We start from the raw sequence: 26,711 nt of genomic DNA, 5'->3' as shown, positions 1-26,711 counted from the left end.
CCATGCTGTATGACTATGAATGACAGGAAATTATGGATTATGTGGGGAAAATGAGAAATTATCCACTATATGAAAAATAGAAAAGCAGACTTTTTGTCCATTGTTAGATGTTGCAATACAGGGAATTTTGGTGTCCTTGGGTTTATGCAGATCATGGAAACAATTGTATGTTATCATTTATGAGCAAGATTTGGTGAGAGTTCTGCTCTAGTTGTACACACCTTTATTTAAGCTACACCTGGAATGCAGTGTACACCTAAGGAAGGATATACTTGGAGGCAAAGCAAAGGTTTGCTAAATAGACTTTGGAAAGCATAGATTGGAATGAGAAGTGATCCTGTTGAAACAATTCTTGGGGTTTGACAGTAGATTCTATGGGGTCAGCCATTTAGGACAGGGATCAGAAGGTTGTTAGCTGTTGGAATTATGGATGCTCAGTATGCTTTAAGACTGATCTGATTTTGGGCATCAGGTGATATGGAGATGGGGTGCGAAAGTAGGGTTAAGCTAGGTCAGCCATCACATTGGACGGGGCTGGAGGGCTCTATTGTCTATTTTTGTTTCCTGTGTACCTGCTCCACTGCAGTTGTCAGCATTCTTTTCCTTTGTCTGTCTAGTTCATTTTGTAGTTGAATGATTTTATTGTATAATTTCATTTGCAAATAGTGAATCTTGAAAGAAAACATTTCAAATGTGACTTTTCTGATTCAGGGGAAAAAATATTTGATATTGACAGTGGAAGAAATGCTCCTCTTCAGGCCCCCCCTTCAGAACACTACACAATTGTATTTAATACTTTTGTCTTGATGCAATTGTTTAACGAAGTGAATGCACGCAAAATTCACGGTGAAAGGAATGTTTTTGATGGAATTTTCAAAAATCCAATATTTTGTACCATCGTACTGGGAACATTTTTGGTACAGGTAAGTTGGTTAGTTATGATCAGCTAATTCCTTGTTGCATTTGCTTTTGAATGTTGGACTGGGTTTTGTTTTTGGTTACGTTTACATTTTAAATCCATTATTTTTTTTCCCCAGATCCTTATTATTCAATTTGGAGGGAAGCCATTTAGTTGCACTGAACTAACAATTGATCAGTGGTTATGGTGTATTTTTCTAGGAATGGGAACACTTCTCTGGGGCCAGGTAAGCATTTTAATTTTGGAACAGTTCTTTATTTACCAAGGCCTTCCATTTAATTTTGAAGCAGGTCATTTTGTAGAATTTTAAATTTTTTAATGTGTGTGTATGAGCACAAGTCAGCTACCACTGGTGAGGGAAAGCTCTACTTTCATGGTATTTGAAATGTCATGACCAGAGATAGCATTTTCTGCCTTTTTCTTCCCTATGCTGAAAGTAAAATTTGACCGATAGACACTGGTAGTATTGAATACTCCTTGATAGTACTAGTACTTAAATGCATTTTATATTTGCTTTGCTTCCGTTTGAGTCTTAAATTTGTTGAGCATTGCTGGAGGTACTGGTTGCCTTCATGGACCTTTTATTAGTCTGCTTTTACTTTATGAATAGTAACTTTTAGTCTGTTAAAATGATTTAACTATTAAAGATGTCCACCAAATGAATAGCTATCTTAAAGTGAAGCACCCTTTCCCAGGGAAGTGAATAAACTGTGAACCTTGTAATAAATCAGTTGAAAATAACTGCAGTCTTAAGTGAAGCTTCCTGTGAGTGTTGTGATGCAATGTGTTTTTCTTTCAGCAGAACAAATTTGTGTGAAAAGATTTTCAATCTAATAAATCTTGAAATAGAATAATGGAAATTATCTGTAGGAGAATAGAACAGGAGGAAATAGCTTTGCAAATAATATAGGAATTTATATTGCTTTTAGGAAGATGTTTAAAACGCTAACATTTTTAGAATGGGATATTAAAACATGCAACTGGTGGTTGAATATTAAACCAGGAATGCATTTTAAAAAAAATGTCTCATAGGACTTTGATCTCAGCAAAATAGGAAGTGTTCATCAAGCCCCCGAGCTAATTTTGTTTGAGATCATAGCTGATCTGCTACTCAGTTTAATATAACCACATCTGTCCCATATCCTGTAATAGCTGTTTAGCAAACATCTATAAATCTCAAGATTTTAAATTACAAATTGTACCTCCTCTGCTCTTTGGTACTTCATGGCTGATCTTTTACATTTGTGCCACTTTCCTGCACTAACCCATATCTCGATTCTCTTAAAATCTTTTTATTATTATTCTGTTCTGAATAAACTAAGCAACTGGGCCTCCACATCCTTGTTGGATACAGAACACCAAAGATTCCCAACTAACTGGATGAAGGAATCTCTTCTCATCTGTCCTAAATTGGCCAACCATATTTTTGGACTGTAACCCTTGTTTTAAGACACCTCAACTAGAGGAAACATCAACTCATTATCTATCTTGTCAAATCCCTTAAGAATTTTGCTTTAATGAGATCACCTCTCATTCTTCCTAACTTGAGTAGGGGCCCAATCAGCTTTAGCTCTTCTAATATGACAAGCCTACCATTGCTAGTGAATCTTTGCAGCATACTCTCACTATGAGTATGTCTTGTGTACAGACCCCATCTCAATACCAAGGACTTTGGATGATAGAAGCAAAATATCTTCATTCCTATACTTAAATCCTCTTTAAAGACTAATATACTATTCTTAAGTGCTTGCTAAACCTGCACGTTAATTTTCAGTCATTTGTATACAAAGCCATCCAGGTCCCCTGAACACCAATACCTTTCAATCACTTGCCATTTTTAAAAAATACCCTGCCTTTCCATTCTTTCCACCAAAGCACATGACTTCATTTTTCCCCAATATATTCCATCTCCCATGCCCATTACAAAAACACTGTCTACATCAACCTGTCTACATCACTCTGAAATCTTTGTAACCTCATCACAGCTTATGGGAGTCAGCTTTGTAACATCAGCAAACTTTCGATATATTACTCTTGATCCTCTCATCCAAATCATTAATGTACAAGTACCAATGCACCCAAAGTCTGCCTCCCACCCAAAAAATGAGCTGTTATTTCTTAGTTTTGTTGATATATTGCTCCTAATTCATGCACTTTAATTTTCTCTCTTAATCTCTTGTGCACCATCTTATTAAAGGCCCTCATAGTCCAAATATACCACACAATCTAGTTCCGTCTTACATATTCTGTTGGCTACAACCTCAAAACTAAATTATCAAACATTATTTCTCTTTTGTAAATCCATGTTGATTCTGCCTAATCCTTTTTTTTGAAATGCACTTATTAAAAGGGAAAATACTATAATCTATTAATATCAGGCTAAGTAGTCTATGGTTCTGTGCTCTCTTGCTCTCTCAATCATGGGGTTACATTTGCAACCATCCAATCTGTGGGAACTTCTAGAATCCATGGAATTTTGTAAAATCACCACCAGTACATTAACTATCTCCATAGCCAACTCCTTCAAAACCTAAAGATGGATGGCATCAGGCCCTGGGGCTTGGTCTTTCAGCATCATGATTGGTGAAATTACTGATTTTTGTTTTAACCTTTGCTAATTTTAAGCTCATTCATTCCAGACCTGTAGTTGTCTACTATTTCCAGGACATTTTATGTATCTTCTGCGAAGCTGGACTCTAAGCATTTAATTTCTCTGCCATTTGCTCTATTCCTCAATATAATTTCTCCTGTTTCAATCTTCAAGGAACCCACATTAACATTAGCTTTTTTTCATACGTATCTGTAGAAGCTTAGTCTATTTTAATGACTCCTGTTGGACCATTCTACCTTTATAATGCTTTAGTTCTTTGCTGAATCCTGAAATTTTCCCAACCTCAGATTTGCTGCATTTTTTGGAACACCCACCTTTTCCTTTTATCTAATATTATCTTTAGCTTCTCTTGATAGACACAACTGTTCAATTATCTTTTGGATTTTTTGCTAAAAAGGATTCTGTTACTTCTAACTGCATTAGTTCTTTAAATTGACCATTGTTTGCTGTCATACCTTTTTTTAATATTTTCTCATTCTACCATAGCCACCGTACCAGTGCCCTATGCCTTCACAGCTTGTTTTATTCATATTTAAAACTGTAGTCAGATTAAATCACTTTTAACTTTCACATACAACTATTGTATTGTGATCTCAGTTCCCCAAGACTTGACTACTAGGTCATCCATCCCTTCTCATTACACAATACTAGATCTAAAATAGCCTATTCTCTTGGTTCCTCATCATTCAAACCTTAATATCTCTTGCATACTCCATAAATACATCCTCCACATTATTTTCATTTGCAGTCTATAGGTACATTAAAGTCCCCCATAATTATTGTATTTCCTTTGTTACATGCACCTTTAATTTCCTGATGGTAACAGAGCACAGTTTCAAATACAGTTTGGGAGTCCATATGTAACTCTTACCAATGTTTCTGCCCTTGCTTTTTCTTAGTTCCATCCAGCATCAATTGCAACTAAACAATGCCCCTTAATCTTAGGCCACTGAGCTAGTGGAAATAGTTTCCATCTGCTCAAAATATTTATCTTGAAAGATTCCCCTGTAATGCTCTAAATTGAAGGGAATCCAGAATCAGGTTTATTATCACCGACATATGTCATTAAATCTGTTGTTTAGTGACAGCAGTACAGTGCAAGACACAAATTACTGTAAGTTACAAAAATAAATAGTGCAAAAGAGTAATAACGAGGTAGCGTTCATGGACTTTTCAGAAATCTGATGGTGGAGGGGAAGAAGTTGTTCCTGAAATGTTGAATGTGGGTCTTCAGGCTCCTGTACCACCACCCCAATGGTAGTAACGTGAAGAAGGCATGTCCCGGGTGGTGAATCCAGTCCTTGTTTATGTCATATCTTCATTTTAACCCTGTAGTCCAGGCATCATAGGTAAATCTATAAAACATAGCCAAATAGATCTCGTGATGCACAGAACTGTTCACACTATAGATGTGGTCTAATGAGATATTTGCATAGTTGTCGCATAACTTTTACTTTGGTGTTCTAATCGTCTAGGTATAAAGGTCAGCACTCTGTTAGCTTAATTATTTTTTATACCTCTCCGGGACTTTTTTTAATTCATACTTTTAGGGTCTAAGTATACAGTATCTTGTGGATTCCCACTGCAATTTACCATGTACATTGATTTTCATAACTTTTTGGAGGCAAAATGGGTGACCTCTCATTTGCCTGCATTGAATCCATACACCATAGTTTTGCCCATTCTTACTAACAATTTAATGTTTCCATTTGCACTACTTATGAAGCTGCTTTACTCGGTGTCATTGGCAAGCATGGATATCTGGCTTTTTTTGTATCCCATCGGTTATGTGGTGAAGACCTGTGTCTACTGACTTAAATGGTTGTCTGAATTTCTACACCACATAACGTGTTGTCATAAATGTGTTCAGGAGTATGTGGAATTTGGCAGACAATGTTAAGTATTTCTGTTTCAGATGATTGCTACAATTCCAACAAGTCGTTTAAAGTTCCTCAAAGAAGCTGGCCTTGGCACACAAAAAGAAGAGATTCCAGAGGAAGAATTAGAAGAGGATATTGAAGAAATTGACCATGCAGAGAGAGAACTGCGTCATGGTCAAATTTTGTGGTTTAGAGGTCTGAACAGAATACAGACTCAGGTATGAAAACAGTTCTTAAATCGTTCTTATCAATATTGGAAAAGACTTGTACCTGGACTACCCCAGATATTTTGCTTATTAACTACAACTCTACCACTATCCTGTAAACACTTGTCCTTTAGTTATAATTTCTGCTCTTGTATATTATAGATCCGATTTGGTTTTTCTTTCTCTCTCTTTCTGTCTCCCTCTCTCTCTCTCTCTCTCTCTTTTTCTTTCAATGAACAAGCTGTCACAATCTCTGGTTCCTTGCAGATGGATGTAGTGAATGCTTTCCAGACTGGAACTTCCTTTCAGGGAGCTCTAAGGCGGCAGCCTTCCATCGCCAGCCAGCACCATGATGTAACAAATGTTTCTACCCCTACACATGTAGTGTTTACAACTGCCACTACTGCTTCTACTACTGTGGGGTGTGAGTTTGTTTCTCAGTGCATGAAATTAACATTTCCTGAACCACATGCCTAACGTTTCTCATTTTTCCTGTAGTACCCTCCAAACTTCATTGTTTCAGTCTGTTCATGCAGCTTTTCTTAACATGGTCACCAAGTCTTAAGGTTTTATTTTTGTTTAAGTAGAGAACTTGTGAAACTTGAAACAAACACAAACCTATGAAACTTAAGAATGAATTGAAATTTGGCAGGTATACAGTTAGATTTCTTCAGAAAAAGAATCAAATGTGCCTGTGTAAATGTTTTGAGTATAAGCCCATATTTGGAGATTCTTCCACCTTTGCAATGTACAAAATGACATTTCTTTGACAGATCTATAAATCTACTTGTCATTAACTCTGAAGGGCTTTCGTCTCTCGAGCTAAATTACATCTCATTGGATTGTGGACATTGCTTTCTTTTTCTAGGTCTACATCTTTCTGTTACAGCAGCAAGAGGGCTAAACTGAACTCTTTCCTAAGTGTCTTTTTATAGCGTTTGATGTGTCTTCCATTATGAAACCTGGCTCCTCTAGTTTCTTCCATATACCTTGTGTGCCTGAATTATTAAAATAGCATTGACATAATGGAAAAACTGCAAATCTGCAAAATCCCACTGATTAAAAAGGACAACCAAGTTGCAGTGTTTCATTATATATTACTGCAGTTTAACGTCAGATTGGCCATATTTTGGATTGCACTGACCTTTTTATGGTATTGGGCTGCTTCTGCTTCTGACCTAGCTTAATATTCCATTATATCAGTTTAACAGTATTGTCCCAGGAAGAAGCAAACTGAAATTTTGACTTTATTTGTTACAGCCTGTGCAAATCCTTTGTTCTGAAATGTAATTAGTCTTGTGAATCTTTCCCTTCCTAAATTAATATTTTGTATTTTCTTCACCTTGGTGTTAGAAAGCAAAGTTAGTGATTTGTGATCTGCTCTATAGAATTCTTATTAATCATTAACCAATTCATTCTAAATACCTGAAGATTAAGATTTAAAGGCAAATTAGCATGGCTCTCTGTGTATATAGCAGTTTGGCAAATTAACTTTTTGGATAACTGGGAGCTGGACTGGAATCAAAAAAATTCTTATAGGATTTGAAATTATTTTGTGGTCTTGAACTATTTCCCAGTGAATCTTGAGCAATTATGGTAAAGGGCCATGAGAACACATCACAGTACAAGATTTTCTAATGAGGTTAAGATTCAATAACAGGAACCAAAAGCTTAGCATTGTTTGTTTACTTGTTATAAATTCATTTTTTAAATTCTGTATTTGATGAAATAAGTTTTCACATGTTTGGCAACACTTGTGTAAATGTATTTCTATTTCAAGTTAATGCACATTGCTTTTGTGTTGCCAATTTTGAAAATATTTTCTCTATCCTGGTCCAGTAGGTTAAGGATAGGAATACAGAAAGTGACTATCTTTGGTCCTGTCAAGGAAAATATGGGCCTTAGAATGTTTATTTGTATCTACATGCTATGTTAATGAAAATTTGTGGTCTTGATGCTTTCCTAAGTGGTATGTCCAAGATCAGAATTCATGTCCAAATCTATGTATATGAGAATACTGAATCATATTATAAATGTCTCTGTAAAGTTGGTGTCTATGTCTGTCTTTTCCCCTGATCACATCACTTTCTTGCAATGCAGTACCACATTGGGCTGGTTTAAATTTTGAGCAAATAGTATTGGGCGTATACTTAAACACTTACACAGGTTGCTACTTAGGGTTTTCGCATGTCTCATTTTCCTAATGCTGTGTTTATCTTAGGCTTGGCTTTTTACTCATAATCAGTGGCATCCTTAATCCCACGCATGAGGTGATCCTGTTTTGTAGCTCTTGTTTTTGCATTTTTAAAACTACTTTTGATCTTCAATGAAATGAGGTACATGAATTTTTGGACCAGTAAGTACTGATGCATTAACTGCTGTGTTTGTATTTTATGGTACATTGGCTTAAATCCTTACAAGGTGACATGCTTTTTCAAGATTTATTTATTGCTCTAAAATGTCTTACGAGTTTTTTTTCCCAGTTCAAGCTTCCACTGCATACTGCACGATACAGATTTCACGTGTGTTGCTATGTAACTGTGGATTTCAACTGGCAATGCAGCTTAATCATATTTTGACGATATCGGATCCATCAACATGCCTTTTCAAACAACTGACACCATGCATATTTTTCTTACAGCTCAGAGTGGTGAATGCATTCCGTAGTTCCTTGTATGAAGGATTAGAGAAACCAGAATCCCGCAGCTCAATCCACAACTTTATGACCCATCCAGAATTTCGAATAGAAGACTCTGACACTCACATCCCTCTTATTGATGATAGTGATACTGAAGACACAACACAGAAAAAACCTGATTCCTCTCCTAGATTATCTCTCAATGAAAATAACAATGCTGTTGACAGTGGGATCCACCTTACAACCGACACAAGCAAGTCTGCTACCTCTTCAATCCCAGGGAGTCCACTACATAGTCTGGAAACGTCTCTCTAGTGCAAGTTGAATGTTAGTACACAAGGTCTAGTGAGTTACAAGAAAAAAATTGGGTCCTTTTACACTGTGTGATTGACAAGATATTCTTGTCTTGGACTTCAGCAGAAGACACACCAAGAATGTAGATACTTTTAAGCTTTCTGCCAGACTAAGGGTGCTTTTGGAATTCAAGTGACGCACAAACCTGGTATAAAAATGACTTGCTTTGAGGATTTGTTCTGTTACAGAGGATAAAAAAAATCAACTTTAAGAATTGTCCTGAGCAGTGTGTTAGCTGAACATTTAGTTTTTCTTAATTTCTGGATGGTGTTTTTTTGCCCCTGGCTCATTGAATCTTTAATTTCTGCTACTTGGCTGTTAATATTTTGAATTATTTATGTTCTAAAATGATGCAGTTCTGTTTACAAGGTTTGTAGATACTTTTGTTTCTGTTTGTAGGTAGGCTTCCTGACACATGATGCAGAGAAACTAATCCTTAATACTACTGTATTTTCAGGAAAAGGGTGTTTCTATTGAAACTGTACTAAATATGCCTGTGATTTACTTTGTTAAATACTGTAGATAAAAAAGCTAATACTTGTAGCCAAATAGATAACACTACTAAAACAATGCTGAAATCTTGTAACAGTTATGGCCCCTTTCCCAGTGTAGTCCCAAAATATTTACACCGATTTTTCAATGATTATTTCAGAATCTAGTTTCTCAGTTTTTGAGAAATGAACTGCATAAAGAATTTTTCCTCTCAAATAAGTATGGGTGAAATGTTAATTGGAAGAATACATCCATGTATAATGAGATGCTTCAGAGTATTTGTCAGCTCATCAAATGGATTAAATTAAATGCATCATTATCTTTGTCTGTGTTTGTCCTTGGATATTAGTTTAGACTTGGTTAGCTGTGAGCAGGATTTTATTTCCCTAGAAAATTTTAGAAATTTTCACAAGGGCTGTTTAAATATCTATTAATGTGTACTATAGCATCTCAAACTTTTATGAACTTAATAAGCTCCCTCACTTAAGTATAATCAATTCTGGAAAACCCAACACTGTATCATGCAATGTACCAGGTAATTGATTTCAATCTAAATAACTCCCCTTGCATCATGGTTTTAATTGAACAGGATTGATATGGTGGCAATCTTGTATGGCACATTTGTGATAAATACAATATTTTTTTGAATGATGTGGGGTAATTTGCAAGAATATGTAACTCCCTGCAGCGTAACTGAGGCGGGAAGTTCAAAACTACTTCGATGCTGCAGTGGTCATTTGTCTTGCACCTGCCTGCAGTTAGTGTAATTGTTTCCTTCAACTCCCCACCCAATAAATATTAAACTTTAAAAAGATCTAATGTTAAAACTTTTTACACTTTTAATTTGTAAAACTTTGAAGAAAAGGGTTTTTTTTTGGGAGTAGTTGTCATGGGGAAAACAACTGTACAGCAAGACTTTCTGTTAAATTGTGAATTTCACATTTCCTGTATCCAAACTACTTTTGCAGTTTAAAAAAATATTACAGAGCATCAAGAGGAAAAGGTTTAGTGAACTGGGCTTTTAGTGTCCTATTTTTGACCATTTACAGTAATTTCTATTACTAATGCCAACTGAGTGTCAATTTTGAAACCAAATTATTAAATGTTTAAAGAAATACTGAATAATGTATGTCAGATTTTCCTTGTGTCAGATGTTTTTAATTTGTACCAAAGGTGTTACCAAAGGAGTGGGGGGTGTATGTTTTTGCTATACAATCTTCAGGTAAATGACCACAGGGACAATTTCCTTATTTAAACAACAGATTCTGGGATGAAAAATTTCTCTATTCCCCATTGAATGGTTTTATTGAAAATGATTATCCTTGTAAAGTGCATTTATTTCAATAATTAAATGGTGACTGGATACGAGTTCAAGTTGACCACAAAACTAAAATATTTCAACAATTGTACACATTTTATCTTTAACAACAAAAAAATGCTTGACTTTGTGATGAATAGTGCATATTGTGCAATTATATTCAAAAGTTGCTTATTCATTGATTACCTCCGAACAAGTCTCCAACACCCCCTGCTTGGTGATCTATAACTCCTGATCCAGCTATATATCTTAAAATCCCGCCTTGCCTTGCTCCCTCTATGCTCTAGAGTTCCTAAATCTTTTCATCTGCTACATGTTCCACAAACAGTTCCTCTGTGACTTAAGATTTTGGTCCTAACATTTGCATGCCTTGGAGTCCAACTTTGTCAGATGATTTTTCCTGAAAGGCACCATGGGAGTTTTTTCAACCACATTAAAAGCTTTCTTAAAAATGCCTGTTGGTTGTCCACCTCATTTGATTGGGCAATGTCATTAATTTGTAACTCATCTGTATTCTTCACCATTTTAAATGCCTAGATCTGTCACATATCCAAACTGTTATGTTGTACCATCCATTAGATTGTTTCTTGATCCAGTAATATTTTGGCATGAGCTGTCATGGGGGTCCTGTGTTTATGCTCAGCTTCCCATGACACTACAGAAGAGCTGCAGGATAGGAAGTTCACTACATTTCCCATATGTGGTTCCCAATATGAGATATGCAAACTCTCAGATTGAGGGGTACTCCAAAGATTAGAGTGGGTCTGCAACGCTTTAATAATATTTTGAATAGAAAGCGTGCAAAGTGTATTTGACATCAGCTGTCCTGCTGGAAAGCTGCTACCAGTCCTGGGGACAGCTCCTACCCCTTAAAGGTACTGATGATCACTGCATTATGGGGGGGTGGGGAGGATTGCATTCCTAGGAAATGGTCCATATCACAACTTTCCATAATGTGAAGCTGCATCATCTGCACATGCATCAAGAAACGAGAATTGAAGAAAATTTAATTTTATTTACTTTCTTTACAACTTCTGTGAGCAAATTTTATTCCATCTCAAATTTTTGGGTAGTGATTTGTGAATTGTGTAAGGGACAATTTCCATTACCCAAATGGTTGTAAAATGGGGATCAGCTGTATGTTAGTCAGGGATTTGGGATGGAGCATACTTCAATTTGAACTAGTGACATTTTTTGGAAAGATTGGGAATTGTTCTATAAAAACACTTCAAAATAAATTGACAGTAAAGTGCTTTGGGGTAACCTCATAGGAATAGTAAAAGTAACGTGTAAATGTATCCTGCACAAACACCCAACTATCCTGTGCAAGTTGTTACTCTGATTAGTCTACTGAGTGCAATTGTAACATTCTTTTATGAGATGTAGCTGATAAATGTAGCTAATGCAAAGAAAACTATAATATTTGATTAGTTTTAAGATTTTCCATAAGTAAATTGGGCATCTTTGTACAACAAAGCATTCATTCAGGCTTTGTCACATTGATAACCTGTGAATTTTGTAATTCCTCTGCATGTACTAGTTGAGAGATCATTAACTAGTATTGTCACTTTGTGGAGTAAAAGTTCGATCTTATGCCAGTTTTGGCCACAGAAACTGGAAAATTGTCCTAATTCATAGCATAATTATAAATTAACATTGTGCACACAGTATAATGCAATATGGATGTTATAAATGTCATATCTGCAAAAGGATGTCTTGGGTGTAAAAATCCCCACAAAAAATGAATTGTCGGAATGTTGTCCCACTTTATGATTTAGAAATACACTTCTTTAAAATCTGTCTGCATGTCCAGCTCTATTATTAACACTGAAGCATAGCTGTGACTAAACTGGTGATGGAAATGAGAACTACTCAATTTTAATTGTACATTGCAATTGCAGCCTTGGCGATTTAAACAATGAAGAATACTGTAACAAGTTTGTAGAAATTGCCTTCAACTAGTCAAGTTCTAAAGATTAAAAAGCCATTTTTTTTTTAATCTGCTGAAAATTGTTCAAAGCAAGTCTAGGGAAGCTAAACCAGTCAATGTTACAGGTGCTTAAAGGGACTTCCTTACTATTTAGAAATGTAGGATTGGGAAATGCCTGCCATGTTGACAGAATTCAAATAATCTGTGATTTTTGTGTTGTGGGTGGAACACCCAAAATTTCAACTGCTATTCCTAAATGCCCTTAAATAGTAGTCAGTATCGGGCTTGGACCACTGCAGCCTTCATGATGAAGGATGAAAATAGTGAATGCAGACACTGCACACACACTACCTAAATAACAGGGTAAAACCAGGGTTTGCGAAGCCATGAGACCACCATGGTGTCCTTCTACACAACCTGCTGAAAGATAATCTACTGATACTAGGCAATTAGGAAGGCAAATGATGAACTTTATTGAAAGAGGGTTTGAGTAAAGATGGCCTACTACAATTGTTTAGGGCTTTGATGGGACCATGGCTGGAATATTGGAAACAAATTTTGTCTCCTTAACAAAGATGCAGGGGAAAATGTGAAGATTCATCAAACTAGTTCTTGGTAAATTGGTTTGTTGTCACATACCAAGGTACAGTGGAAAAACTTGCAAACTGTCTATACAGATCATTTCATTACAACAGTGCACTGAGGTAGTACAAGGTAAAACAATAATTTAGAGTAAAGTGTCACAGCTTCAGAGAGAGTGCAGTGCAGGTAAACAATGAGGTGCAAGGCCATAACGAGGTAGTTTGAGGTCAAGAGTCCATCTTATTGTACTAGGGGACCATTCAGTAATCTTATAACAGCAGGATAGAAACTGTCCTTGAGCCTGGTGGTACATGCTTTCAGGCTTTTGCATCTTCTGCCTGATGGTATGAGGGAGAGGAGAGAATGTCTGGGGTGGGTGGGGTCTTTGATTATGTTGGCTGCTTTACTGAGGCAGCGAGAAGCATCAACAGAATCCATGGGGGGAGGGGGGGGGGGGGTGGTTTCTCTGTGCTGAGATGTGTCCACAACTCTGCAGTGCAGTCACAGGCAGAGCAGTTGCCATGCCAAGCTGTGATGCATTCAGATAGGATGCTTTATGGTGCATCAATAAAAATTGGTGAGGATCAGAGGTGACGTGCCAAACTTCTTTAGCCTCCTGGGGAAATAGATGCCACGGCCAACAAAGCTCACCAGTGCTTCTATGTAGTTGGATCAGGACAGGCTATTGGTGATGTTCATTCCTAGGAACTTGAAGCTCAACCCTCAACCTGATGTAAACAGGAGCATATGCACCCCACCTCTTCCTGAAGTCAATGACCAGCTCTCTTATTTTGCTGATATTGAGGGAAAGATTGTTGTCATGACATGTCACTAGGCTCTCTCCTTCCTGTACTCTGATTCATCGTTATTTGAGATGCAGCCCACTACAGTGGTATCAGCTACGAACTTGTAGATGGAGGTAGAGCAGAATTTGTCCACAGTCGTTAATGTATAGGGAGTAGAGTAGGGGGCAGAGGATGCAGCCTTGTGGGGCACCGGTGTTGAGAATAATCGTGGTAGATCTTCTATCCTTGCTGATTGCAGTCTGTTGGTCAAGAAGTCAAGGATCCAGCTGCAAAGGGAGGTGCTGAGTCCCAGGTCTAGGCATTTGGAGAGGACTGTGGAAGTTCAGTCATTGACTATTTGGTTCAATAGATTTCTGGATACTAATGAAATCAAGAAATATAGATAGAGGGCAGGAAAAGTTGAGGTAAAAGATCAACCAAGATCTTACTGAATGACCTAACCCTATTATGAACATGCTGCTGTTCAGAGATCTAGGATCTTATGGGTCTTGCAACAATGTTTAGCTCCAGGCAAAGGAACATTCCCACTTCTGAATATTTTCCACAAGATGTAGATGTCACTGCCAAGATCTTCATTTATTGACCATTCCAAAATTGCATTCCTTGCTGACCCAATTCAGTAGGTTAGACAGTATCTGTGGAGGCAAGAACTGTAAATTGACAGATTAAAACCCTGTATCAGAACTGAAAAGGAAGAGGAAAGATTACCAGTATATAGCAGGATGAGGTGGGGAGTGGGAGGCTGTTAGGGGATATGTCGAACCAGATGGGAAGGGGATGATGGGCAGATGGAACCAGGAAGATTAAAGAGGTGAACAAAATGAGAAAACTAGATTATGTGGGAGGAGAACACTGGAGGTGTGAGTCATAAGAAATGGGAAAATTCAATGTACATGCCACTGGGTTGTAAGCAACCCAAGCAAAATCCAAGATGTTCTTCCAATTTGTGTTTGGCCTCTCTGTAACAAAGGCAGCAGCAAAGGACAGACAGGTCAGAGTTATACAGCATAGAACCTGGCCCTTTCACCTACTATACCCATCCATGCTGATCCCACTTGCCTACATTGATTCCATATCCCTCTGTCTTGCTCACTGCCTAGATGCCTCTTGAATATTACTGTTCCTGCCACCACCACATCTGGCAGCTCACTTCAGATACCAACTACTCTGGAAAAATTTACCCCTCAGATGCCCTTTCAACCTCCCTCATCTTCAACCTCCCTCATCTTCAACCTCCCTCATCTTCAACCTCAAATAGACAATTTTTAAACATCTCTAACATGGGAAATAGATACTGGCCATCTACCCTATCTATGCCCCCAATTTTGTGTATCTATCATGTCATTTCAGCCTCCTATCCAACCTCCCCTGATAACTCAAGCGCTCCAATACAGGCAACATACTTTATTCTGCACCCCACCTAGCTTGAACACATCCTTCCTATGGTTTGGTGACTTAAACTGCACAAAATACCCCAAATACAACTCAACCAACATTTTATACAACTGTAATATGATATTCCAACTCTTGCACTCAAAAAGCCTTGGCCAATGAAGGCAGGCATGCCATAAGCCTTCCTCAACACCCTGTCTATCCATGTCACCCTAAGGTGTCTGTTCAACAACATTTCCTAGCACCCTGCAATTCCTGGTTTAACTTTTCAAAATGGATCATTTCACACTTGTCTGAGTTAAATTCAATTTGCCATTCTCTTGTCCACTTTCCCCAATTGATCTAAGTGCTGTTGTTACCTTCGACAGTCTTCACTGTCCAGCATGCCACCAATTTTGGGGTCATCTGCAAATTTGCTCACCATGCCATCTACATTCTCATAAAAATGATTAATGAATGTATGGAAAACAAAGGACCCAGCAGTGATCCCTGCAGCACACCACTGTCACAGGCCTACAATCTGAAAGACAACCCTCCACTTCCACATTCTGCCTCATAGCACCAAGCCAATTTTGCATCCAATTTGCTAGCTTACCCTGGGTCTTGTATGTTCTAACCTTTTGGATTAGTCTACCATTGCAGAACCTTGTAAAAGGCCTTGCTAAAATCCACGTAGAAAATGTCTACTGCCCTGCCCTCCCCTCATCAATCATCTTGGTCATCTCTTGAAAACAACTCAATCAAATTTGAAAGATGTGATTTCCCACGCACAAAGCTATGCTGGCTATCCCTAGTCAGTCCTTGCCTTTCCAAATGCAAATAAAACCTGTCCCTCAGAATACCTTCCAAAAGCTTTTCCACCACTGTTGCAAGGCTCCAGTTAGGTCAGTGCAGGAAATGGGATTTAAAATGACATACAGCTAGAAGCTCAAGATGGCCATTGCAGACAGTGCAGGTGCTGCACATCACTATGGCCTGGTGTTCTGCTCACACATACATACACCCCCCTCGCCATCCACCTAGTTTTCCTTTTGTTCAGCTCTCTCATTCCCTCAACACCACACCACCATCCACCCCACTTGGTTCCATCTGTCCATCATCCCCTCCCCATCTGGTTTCACCTAACACCTACCAATCCCAACCCCACCCCTCTCTACTGGAAATCTTTCCTCTTCCTTCTTGGTCCTGATACAGGGTCTTGACCGGAAATGTTTCCTTAGACCTTTTGCCTCCACAGACCTGATGAATTCTTTCAGTGTTGTTTGTTTTTTGTTCCAGATTCTAGTATCTATGGTCTCTGGCACAGTAGTGTAGCAGTTAGCATAACGCTATTACAGCGCCAGCGACCCAGGTTCAATTCCCACCGCCATCTGTAAGGAGTTTGTACATTCTCCCTGTGACTGCGTGGGTTTCCTCTGGGTGCTCCAGTTTCCTCCCACATTCTAAAGACGTACGGGTTAAGAAGTTGTGGGCATGCTATGTTGGCGCCAGAAGCGTGGCATCACTTGCAGGCTGCCCCCAGAACACTATGCAAAAGATGCATTTCACTGCGTTTAGATGTACATGTGACTAAAATAGATCTTGTCTTCACACTTGAGGAGTTTAGTATTGAACATTGTCAGATTATCATCAGGTGATAGTTTGAAGTCCACACCAAGAGTATTTTGTACAAAAGCCAACAAGGGAAAATTATCTAGAGGCTAGGATGACTACACACCCAGATTTTGGTTAACACTGTCTGAAGTGACAGAAATGACTGTGTATAATTGTATAATAACTGTGTATAACCTGTAATAATTTCAATGTTTCTGGAAAGTGAGGGGGAAACATTAGAATGTACATGATGTTGAACGGTATGAGAAGTGAAGAACCAATATTGTTTTTGAAATTCTTAGAACTGCAAATGCCGGGGACCTGTCTTGTTATTAGTCAGAGGTCCTCCAGGACAGGGCATGGATCTAAAGGAAAGGATAAAATGACCACCTCTTGCTATCTGGCCTCATGCAAACTACAGCATTTCAGAAAAAGGTCAGAGGTAACAATGACAGAGAGAAGGTAGAACAGAGGCTACAGGATGCATCATTAACCATCTCCTCTACCACTGTGCACTTAGCTCACTGCTCGTGTTGCAATGCCAGACTACTTGGTTTTAGTAGTGCTGGTGGAACCCTTCTTGCTGCCTTCCTACAATAGTCTTCTAATCACCAGAAGGCAGTGCTTTTGAAGAAAGTGGCTACACTGAATAAAGTCCTTGGGGAAATGCACTGATAACATTCCCCTAATAGATGACATATACTCAATGGGCTGAATGACTAGCATTTGTGCCATGACGTCTTTGGAATGTGGGAGGAAACTGGAGCACCCAGAGGAAACCCACACAGTCACGGGGAGAACATACAAACTCCTTATAGACAGCAGCAGGAATTGAACCCAGGTCACTGGTGCTGTAATAGCGTTATGCTAACTGCTACACTACCATGCCAGAGACCAAAGATACTAGAATCTGGAACAAAAAACAATTGGCACTCATTCCTGCCAGCTCTAAACATCAGTATCAGAAGAGTGTGACAAAATGGAATATATCTGTAGGAATAAATCAATTGTTGCCAGAAAGCTGCTTGTTTCCTCCCAGCAATATTACATGCAACAATTCACTCCCATTCTGACCTATGGCCTCCTGCACTTATGAGAAAGAACAACTTTCATCTGGGCACACTACAACCTTCCAGATTCTATATCAAATTCTCCAACTTTAGGTAACTGTCTCTTTGCACCAGAATTTTGCCTGTCATTTTGGCTCCTTTTTATTTTAAAAAGCATAGTCTTCCAGCTGGGTGCATCCAACAACCTTATTATTAGCATTAGTATTAGCATTACATAGAAGCAGAATCTGGATTCTGACTACTACTACGTTATCCCGGCAGAGGGTGTTCTTTTTTTAAAACTATCTCTTACTGAAAACTAATTTGTTTTCTCCTTCTCAGTTCTCACGAAGGATCTCGGAACTGAAATATTTGCACAGATGCTGTTTGACCTGCTGAGTGTTTCCAACATTTTCTGCTTGTATTCCCTATGCACCAACGGTACCCCAACGTGGTAAAACCAGTGCGTGATAGGAAACAAAACAATTTACCGCTTACCAACGGGGATTAATACGCTTCGGATTAAATACTGTTCCTTCTTTTAATCATTGTTAAAAGATGGCAACCAGTTTAAAATGCCGGAAAGAAAGTCAACATCGAAGTAAAATTGCTGATTTCCTCATTTTTTTAATCACAATTTAGTGACAGTTGCAGTAATTTTCTGTCGACCAAGAGGCAATGGCTGACGTCTACTCCCAGAAGCCCTTGCAACCGTGAAGGTGCTCTATTGAAACTGAAGGCCACTCCAGTTGAAAGGCGAATCATTAAAGCGACTTCAAGCATCACTGCAACACGCTAAACTCCGGAATACACACATATATATATAGCTATATATATATAGCTCATATATATTCAGCATTTTGTGGAATGAGTTCCAAGAAATTATTTTAATCTTGCCTGCAGTTTTGGGAGATAGCAACATCTGATCTTAAAACAAATCTCACCTGTTTGTTTTAAAAGTCCTCTCTCTCTCTCTCGCTCTCCAAAGGTCACCGGTTTTGTTGGACGAATATTTCGACGATGTTACTACCACAGGCGTTGACTGACGGACTCGGAGCCCAGAGACGGGACCCACTGCGCAGGCGCACGCCGCCACCGGCCTAACGGCTCCGGGGTTTGAATTTGAGCGCCGGGCGCTCGCTCTCCCAGGACGGCGGCGCGCATGCGCGTGGCCGCCAACTGGCGGAGGGGCCGGGCCGGGAGTCCTCACCAAGATGGAAGATGGTCGGTGGAGGGGGTGAAGAAGAGCGGCCGGTTGTCGCCTGATACCGCCAGTTCGAGGCGGGCAGAAGACTTATTACTCTGCGCCCGTTGAAATAACATGGCCTCTGCCCTGGTAAGGAGAAATAAAATGGAAAATGCGGGGTTGGAGCCTTCTGACAGCGTAAGTGAGGCCACTCCGGCCATCGAACCGCGGCTGGCCCACTGCTTTGTTGTCTTTCCTTCAGCTTCACGGGGTTTTACCACCTGACCCCCTTTTCAAGTTTAAATCCAGTTCCGTGCTGAAATCTACAGTGTACTTTGACAATGTATCCCAGATCTCTGCACAATCAATAAAAAGTTTTAATTAGACTTTGGATATAGTTTAAGAGGCCATTTTTCTGTGTTGGTGAGTCTGGAATCACACATGGGTAACTAGGTAAGGATGCCAGACCTCCTTCCTCGAAGGACATCGTCAACCAGATATTTGCATGGTTACCCTACTGAGTAGACTTTTAAAAAAAATCCAGATTTATTTAAAAATCAAAAACTGCTAATTTTGGAGATCTGAAATAAAACGAGAAAGTGCTGGAAACTCTCAACTCTTCAGCATCAATGGAAAGAAAAACAGTTAATGTTTTGGGTCAAGAATTCTTCAGCTGCCATGGTGGAATTCAAACTTGTCTCTTTGGAGCAGTATCTTATGTCTTTGCACTGTACTGCTGCAAAACAACAAATTTCATGACATATAAGTCAGTGATAATAAATCTGATTCTCTTTACTGATCTTGTAACTTAAGCAGTCTGTGGTTTGAGGATTGGTCATTGTTCCAGACAGGAGCAGGTAATGGTATGGGTCAGGTCGTGGAGTTCATTCTTCATGTTGGATGTACAAAAGTGACAGGAATGAAAGCATCTGGTCCATCAAGCCCAGCCCATAAAACTCAGCCACTTGGGTTTATGATTAAATATGCTGCACAGCACCTCAGATTTATTTTTGGGATTTAACTTCTGGTGGCAAGGACAGTATTTATTGATCCCCCCCTAACTTCCTTGAATGCCCATGGTAATAATCTTCCAAGTTTGAATCATCATAGCTCTGGAGTTGTGTGTAGGTGGGTTTTTAAAACCCACTAGTCGTCTTGTTATAACAATTACTGATTACTATATTTTCAGTATTCCAGAGTTATTTAATTTCCCACCTGTTGTGTTGAGATGTTAGTTTATTATTCCAGATTATAAATCTGAGCAACTGGATTCATAATGCTAATAATATAGCCATTATGTACTTGACTGTTAAAGGAACTTCTTAGTAATTGACAGGAAAGGCCATGTAAGATATGGCATGAAATATGATTTTATTTCCCAGTAGAGCAGTCATGTGGCATGGGTCTAAATTGAGATGTTGATTAAGAAAGCTAGAATTTTATAACTTGAAAATATTGAATATACTCATCATGTCAGGCAGCATCTATGGAAAGAGAAGTGGTTTTTTTTCTCAGCAATGACTTCTCATATGTTACTGTTTGTAGAATATAAGTACACTCAAGAAAGATTTTGTAATCTGGTTTAACGCCTCTGTGTTATAGGTTGTTCAACAATGCGACATTACTGCCTGTTTTGTAAATTATATCAAGCAAGCTAGTTTGTTAGCTTAGTCTGTTGTGAACACTTCTAACATCACTGATTAGTACAGGATCACACCTCATAGACAATGTTTCAGAATGTTCTATTTCCATCAGCAGGACCGACCCAAGAGAGTTGGTGATACTTGCTATACTGGTGGGAGGTAGCCATGGGAGTCCTCAACATTGATTCCAGCACCCATGAAGTACCGTGGCATTAGATCAAATGGGGGCAAAGACACCTTCTGATTACCACCTGCTGTCTCCCTCAGCTGATGACTCAGTGTCCGTCCATCTTCACCATTTGATCAAATTGGTGAAGTGCTGGAGAACATACCTGACGCAGTTGGCCTGACATCTAATGACCGAACCAACGCAAGGGATAAAACCTTTTTAATCTCGCGCTGTAACTCTACCGTGGTGGATGCATTTGTCCATAACAGCTTTGGAAAGAGTGGCCACTGCAGAATCCTAGGAGAGACAAAGTCCCATCATCACACTAAGAATACCCGCCATCATGCTGTGTGACACTACTGTTGTGCTTAATGGGAATAGATTCGGAACAGTGCTGACAACTCTAAACTTGGCATCCATAAGACAGTGTGCACCATTAGCAGGAGCAGAAATGTATTTGAGGAGCTCTCATGAAATCAGTTATTGAGCATAAAGAAGTAAATGTTTAATGTTCATACTTCACTCAAAGGATGCCAACATGGTTGTTGGATCAATCATCTTAGCTTCAAGACACTAGTGACGTTTCTGAGGGCAGTCTCTTAGGCCCAATCTGCTTCAACTTCTTCAGTGATTTCTTTCTATCATAAGATCAGAAGTGGGATGTTGACTGATAATTGCACAATATTGAATTCCATCCACAATTCCTCAGCATCTAGCAAGACCAAGCCAGTATTCAGGCATAGGCTTATAAGTGACAAGTAATATTTAGGCCATGTGTGGCAGGCAATGACCAGCTCCTGTGAACAAATTAAACTAACTACTCTTGATATTCAGTGCTGTTACTCTTACCAAGCCCAAACCATCAACAATCCCGATCACCATTGTCTAGGATCTCAAGTGGACCAACCACACACATACAGTGGCTACAAAAGCAGATCACAGAAGGTAGGTGATGGGGGTAGGTCAGCAGGTGATAATGGGACTTTCTGCAGTGAGTAACTTGGCTTCTGACTCCCCAAAGCCTTTACACGATCTAGTGGGCATATTAAAAGCATGGTGTATTATACTCCATTTACCTGGATGAGTGCATTTCAACACCATCCAGGCAAAACAGCCTGTATGATTTACACCCACGCACCACCCTAAACGTTCATTTCCTTCACTACCAGCATACTATGATATAGAGTGTACCAGCTACAAAATGCAATGCAGTTACTCAGCTCGGCTACCCTGACAGAACCTCCCAAATCCACAACATCTACCAAGAGGAATTATAAAGGCAGGTTCCCCGCCACGTAACATGCATTCCTGACTTGGAAATGTACCTTCTTTCCTTCATTGTCCAAACAGCACTGTGGGAGTACTTTCACCGGAAGAGTTGCAGGAATTCAAGAAGGCTGCAACCTGCCAGATTCTTGAGGGTGTTTAGTGATGGATAATAAATGCTGGTCTTGCCAACGATCCCACCTTCTGAAATGAGTTGATTGATTTTTGAAGAGAAGTATGTGCAGTAGAATTGCACACTTATTCCAGTGACCAGTTAATGGATTTATTTATTGTTTTTGCAGGTGACACCAATGCAGATTATTTTACGGGGCAAGATTTCATGATGTGGATGTCTGGTGACTGACATTAAGAATGCCTTCCATTTATATAATACCATTAATGTAAAATAAACTATCACAATATTTCACAGAAAATAGGAAGGAGATGCTGAGCTTGGAAAAGATGCATGAAAGTGGTGGCTAAAAGCTGAGCCAATAGGATTTTTAGGAGGCATTTAATCAAGGCAAATGAGAAGTGGAAAGTCACAGGAGGTGCAATGAGGAATTTAGCAGTGTTGCTACGTAGAGCTAGGCATCATCAATTGATTCACTGCAAATGTAGATAATGAACAGTGGTATGTGGATGAAGCAGTGAAGGATTGTAACGAATGTAGATCATTAGGGGACACACCAGTGGCAGTACAAGAATGGAAATCACAGAAATGGCAAGAGGTGACATGACAGTATTTGGTTAAATAGGAATGGAGACACAAACTGAGATCAAGGGATATTGTTTGGGATGTGCAGTGATAACTGTAGTTGATTGAGTTTATGAGTCCAAGAACTGGTTGATAATTACAATGGATGTGCCTATCAGCTTGCAAATTAACAATTTTTGGATTAAAATGTGTTTTGCGCAGTTTCTACCTTTTGAACTTGATTTACAGTAAGCCTTCTCTTGTATATTACCTCTGGAGTCTGCTGTTAAAAATAATATTCCGGTATGTGAAATATACCACACCTGGCAGAAAAGAATATTGATTAACGTCTATTAAGTGATATATCCAGGCAAAGTGGTTTGTTTGTCTAGAATTAACAAATTCAATGCTGACAGACAGCAAAAGGCTGGGACATTATTTCCTCACCCAAATGGGTAATATATCCACATGCTGGGAGGAAGGTGGCAAAGCAAACCTTCATGATCAAGAACAAGCTATAGCTTTGTTTCAAAACATAATTGCTGACATCATGAAAAAGAATATTAAAATAGTTTGTTGTACTCTAAAGAAAATATCACACAGGCATTCCTTTTGATCCATACCAAAGAGGGCTAAATGCATGTTGATTTTTGACCATCCATATTGCTCTTTTCATTGGGACTGTCGTATTAATTGATCTTGCAACCTGGTAACTGCAGTACCATGTATTCTGAACGGGAGTCCAGGAATACATTCTATGTCCCCCTATTGATTCCTTTCCCTAAACAGACAACATCACCGCCACAAACACTGGACCAGTATCTATTTGAAATGGCATAATAACCTTAAAAAAATGCTCGAAGCCTTTTTTTTGGACACTAAATCAGTATTGTAGGTCACCTTAATATTGTTTGTGAAGGCCACATGGGGAGTAATGACAAAAGAGCACTTTTTGTGATTGGGGGGGTGGAGATCCTCTGGGTTACAAGTCTCTGAATGCCTACGCTTTGGGGAAGCCTGCAATGCAGCAAACGCCGCACCTGCTCCTTTGGGCTGCAGGAAACGTAGATAAAAGTCTTCTCCCCTGAGCATGGAGTTTGGATGACGTCCCTAATGCAGCAATGAACATCAAACTGACATGTGGCAGGCATTAGCACCAGCAGCCTGGAATGATCCCAAGGCTAGGATGCCGAGAGTGACCATAATCCTGAACTCCATGGGCAAACCAATCAAGGTGCTAATGTATGTATATTTGAGGTTGTAGCAATCATAGCTCCCATTGAAGACAAAAAATAGTTAGTGTTGTCTTTTTAAACTGCACAGTTTCAAGGGAAATTGAGTTAGTTTTTTGAACAACAAAAAAATACCTGGTTCTATGATTAAATAAGAACTACCTTTTTTTTAGACTATTGAGTTTGAAAATCTTACTGGAATTAAATCTGTAAACATCACTTGGCAGGGCTTTACATCAGGAAAAATGTGCCAGGAGAAATGAAAATCCCACCAAGAAATGAGGAAATGATTTACTTAAGATGGTACAAAGGCCCGCAAAATTGCTCTACGTAGGGTTAACATGATTTTTCCAGAAACGCAGCACCATTTGTCTTGGAGCTGTGAGTGAACTTCTAGTCCAAGATCTTCTAGCCAGATCAACAGAAGTGTTTTGGGGGAGGGGGTGGTGACAAGCACAATATCTTTAATTTTTAACTCCATTAATCCCAAAATCAGAAGGTACAGTTTCATATCCTCAAAGTCACTGTTAGTGGATAGTAATGTGATTTATGATAAGGGTTGGCGTGTAATCTTTAAAGCTAGCATTGCAGGGATAAATAAAAGAGGCTGCATATGGTGGAATCTAGAACAATAAAAATGCTGAAAGAACTCAGCAGGTCAAGCAGCATCTGTGGAGGCAAAAGGTGTAAGTCAATGTTTCATGAAGAGACCCTGCATCAGGACTGAGGGGGAACAGTAATGATTGCCAGAATAAAGCAGTACGAAGGAAGGTGGGACAGAAGCTGGTAGGTGACGGGTGGAACCAGATGGGGAGGGGAGGATGGGCAGGTGGAACCAGGTGGAGGGACGGTATGGGAGGAGAGAAAAAAATTAGCTGGACAGGTGAGTGTGTGTAGGAGGAGAGCAGTGGGGTTGTGGGTTACCTGAAATATGAGAACTCAGTGTCCACACCATCGGGTTGTAAGCTACTCAGGCAGAATATGAGATGTTCTTCCAATTTTTGTTTGGCCTTTCCGTAGCAATGAAGAAGATTGAGGACAGGCAGGTCGGTGTGGGAGTGGGAAGGAGAATTAAAATGATATGCAACTGGAAGCTCAATATGGCCATCACAGAGCACAGGTGTTCTGCAAAACAGTCGCTTAGTCTACGACTGGTTTCACCAATGTAGAGGAGGCCACATCATGATGACTGAATGCAGTAGACTCGGGTGGAAGAGGTGCAGGTGAATCTTTGCTTCACCTGGAAGTGCTGTTTAGGTCCCTGGACGGTGGTGCTCTACTCCACATACACAGCAGTCCACCTAATTTTCTTTTCCTTTTGTTTATCCTGTTTTGCTTTGCACTGAGTCTTATTTAAAATGTTGACTTTAGGTACAGTAGTTATCCAGTCTACTGACAGGATAAGCATGATATTTATTAATGCAATAAGGAAACATATTTGTGTTTTAATATCCTAGGAGGATCCAAGCTTAGAGCACAACTTTAAAGGTCATAAAGATGTGGTCACAAGTGTTGATTTTAACCCAAACAACAAGCAGCTGGGTAAGTATTAGTGATTTTGCTCTGTATTTCATTTAAATTTAAGCACAGGATAACATTTTGGTTCATCGTGCCTGTGTCACTTTCCTGTATTCAAATATTGTGCCCTATATGAATGATAGTTTTCATTGCTTATGTATATCATTTGTAATGCCCTTGTAAATGTAAATCAAAATCATTAGTTTCTTCCAGTAAGAAAAATTTCTTTGACCAAACTTCAAGCTATCTGTTCTAGTATCATCACGTGTGCCTGGGTGTCAAATTTTGTGTAACTTAATTCTCCTGATTTGTGATGTTTTACTGTGTTAAGTGTGCCCGGTAGAAGCACGTTGGGGTAGCATTCCTATCTAAATTAAGCCAATGCATATGCTGAACTTGCTGCACTTCCCAATTTTGCATTGTCACTTTTGTAGTCCAGAGGGTTGTGTCTGTGGTCTGTGCCTCTTCCTTATTTACTCACTATTCCTGAGAAACATGAGCTCTTGATGTAATCCATGTTATTATATCCTTATTCAATATCCCTCTCAATCCTAAATCATCTGCATATTATGCAAAGCTCAAAGAAGTGGTTGTACTTCAATGCTAGGAGTATTATGGGCAAGAGTGATGAACTTAGAACTTAGAACATGGATCAGTACATGGAGCTATGATGTTGTTGCCATTACAGAGACTTGGCTGAGGGAGGGACAGGAGTGGGTGATCAATGTACCAGCGTTTCAAAGTTTTAGGAAGAATAGAGAGGGGGGTAAAAGAGGAGTAGGAGTTGCAATACTAATTAAAGATAATATATCAGCTGCACTCCGGGGAGACATAATGGAGGGCTCGGACACGTCTATATGGGTAGAACTCAGGAACGGGAAGGGTGCAATCACTCTCATAAGGGTGTACTATAGACCTCCTAATAGCCACTGGGACATTGAGGAACGGATATGCAAACAGATTAGGAAAATGTTTAAAAATTACAGGGATACTTTAACTTCCCTGATATAAATTGGGACCTTTTAGGTGCAAGGGGGTTAGATGGGGCAGAATTTGTTAGGTGTATCCAGGAGGGGTTCTTAAATCATTATGTTGACAGTCCAACAAGGGGAGAGGCTATTCTGGACCTGGTGTTGGGTAATGAGCTTGGTCAGGTGACTCACCTGTCAGTGGGTGAGCATTTGGGGAACAGTGACCACAGTTCATTAACTTTCAGGATAGCTATAGATA

At 39.2% G+C, this 26,711-nt stretch overlaps 2 protein-coding genes across 8 annotated transcripts in view; both read left to right on the top strand.

The window, feature by feature from the left end:
• Positions 1-12,180, top strand: part of LOC127578652 (plasma membrane calcium-transporting ATPase 1-like) — a 90,196-nt gene extending 78,016 nt beyond the window's left edge. For 5 of the 7 annotated variants that reach the window (XM_052030912.1, XM_052030911.1, XM_052030914.1 and 2 more), the window contains exons 18-21: positions 712-923; positions 1,038-1,145; positions 5,446-5,628; positions 8,258-12,179. In XM_052030912.1, coding sequence (XP_051886872.1) covers positions 712-923; positions 1,038-1,145; positions 5,446-5,628; positions 8,258-8,569 — 815 coding nt within the window. In that variant the 3' untranslated portion in view covers positions 8,570-12,179. Of the gene's footprint in view, positions 1-711; positions 924-1,037; positions 1,146-5,445; positions 5,629-5,883; positions 6,041-8,257 lie in introns of all 7 variants that reach the window. The other 2 variants (XM_052030918.1, XM_052030917.1) reach the window with 2 other exon arrangements.
• Positions 12,181-18,951: 6,771 nt separating this feature from the next.
• The window catches only part of poc1b (POC1 centriolar protein B), a 69,215-nt gene continuing 61,455 nt past the window's right edge, over positions 18,952-26,711 (top strand). The window contains exons 1-2 of the mRNA XM_052030919.1: positions 18,952-19,106; positions 25,421-25,505. Coding sequence (XP_051886879.1) covers positions 19,092-19,106; positions 25,421-25,505 — 100 coding nt within the window. The 5' untranslated portion in view covers positions 18,952-19,091. The remainder of the gene's footprint in view (positions 19,107-25,420; positions 25,506-26,711) is intronic.

Source organism: Pristis pectinata, chromosome 15, assembly GCF_009764475.1.
Source record: "Pristis pectinata isolate sPriPec2 chromosome 15, sPriPec2.1.pri, whole genome shotgun sequence".
Classification (NCBI taxonomy): Eukaryota; Metazoa; Chordata; class Chondrichthyes; order Rhinopristiformes; family Pristidae; genus Pristis; species Pristis pectinata.
This window is presented reverse-complemented; position numbering and strand designations above follow the sequence as displayed.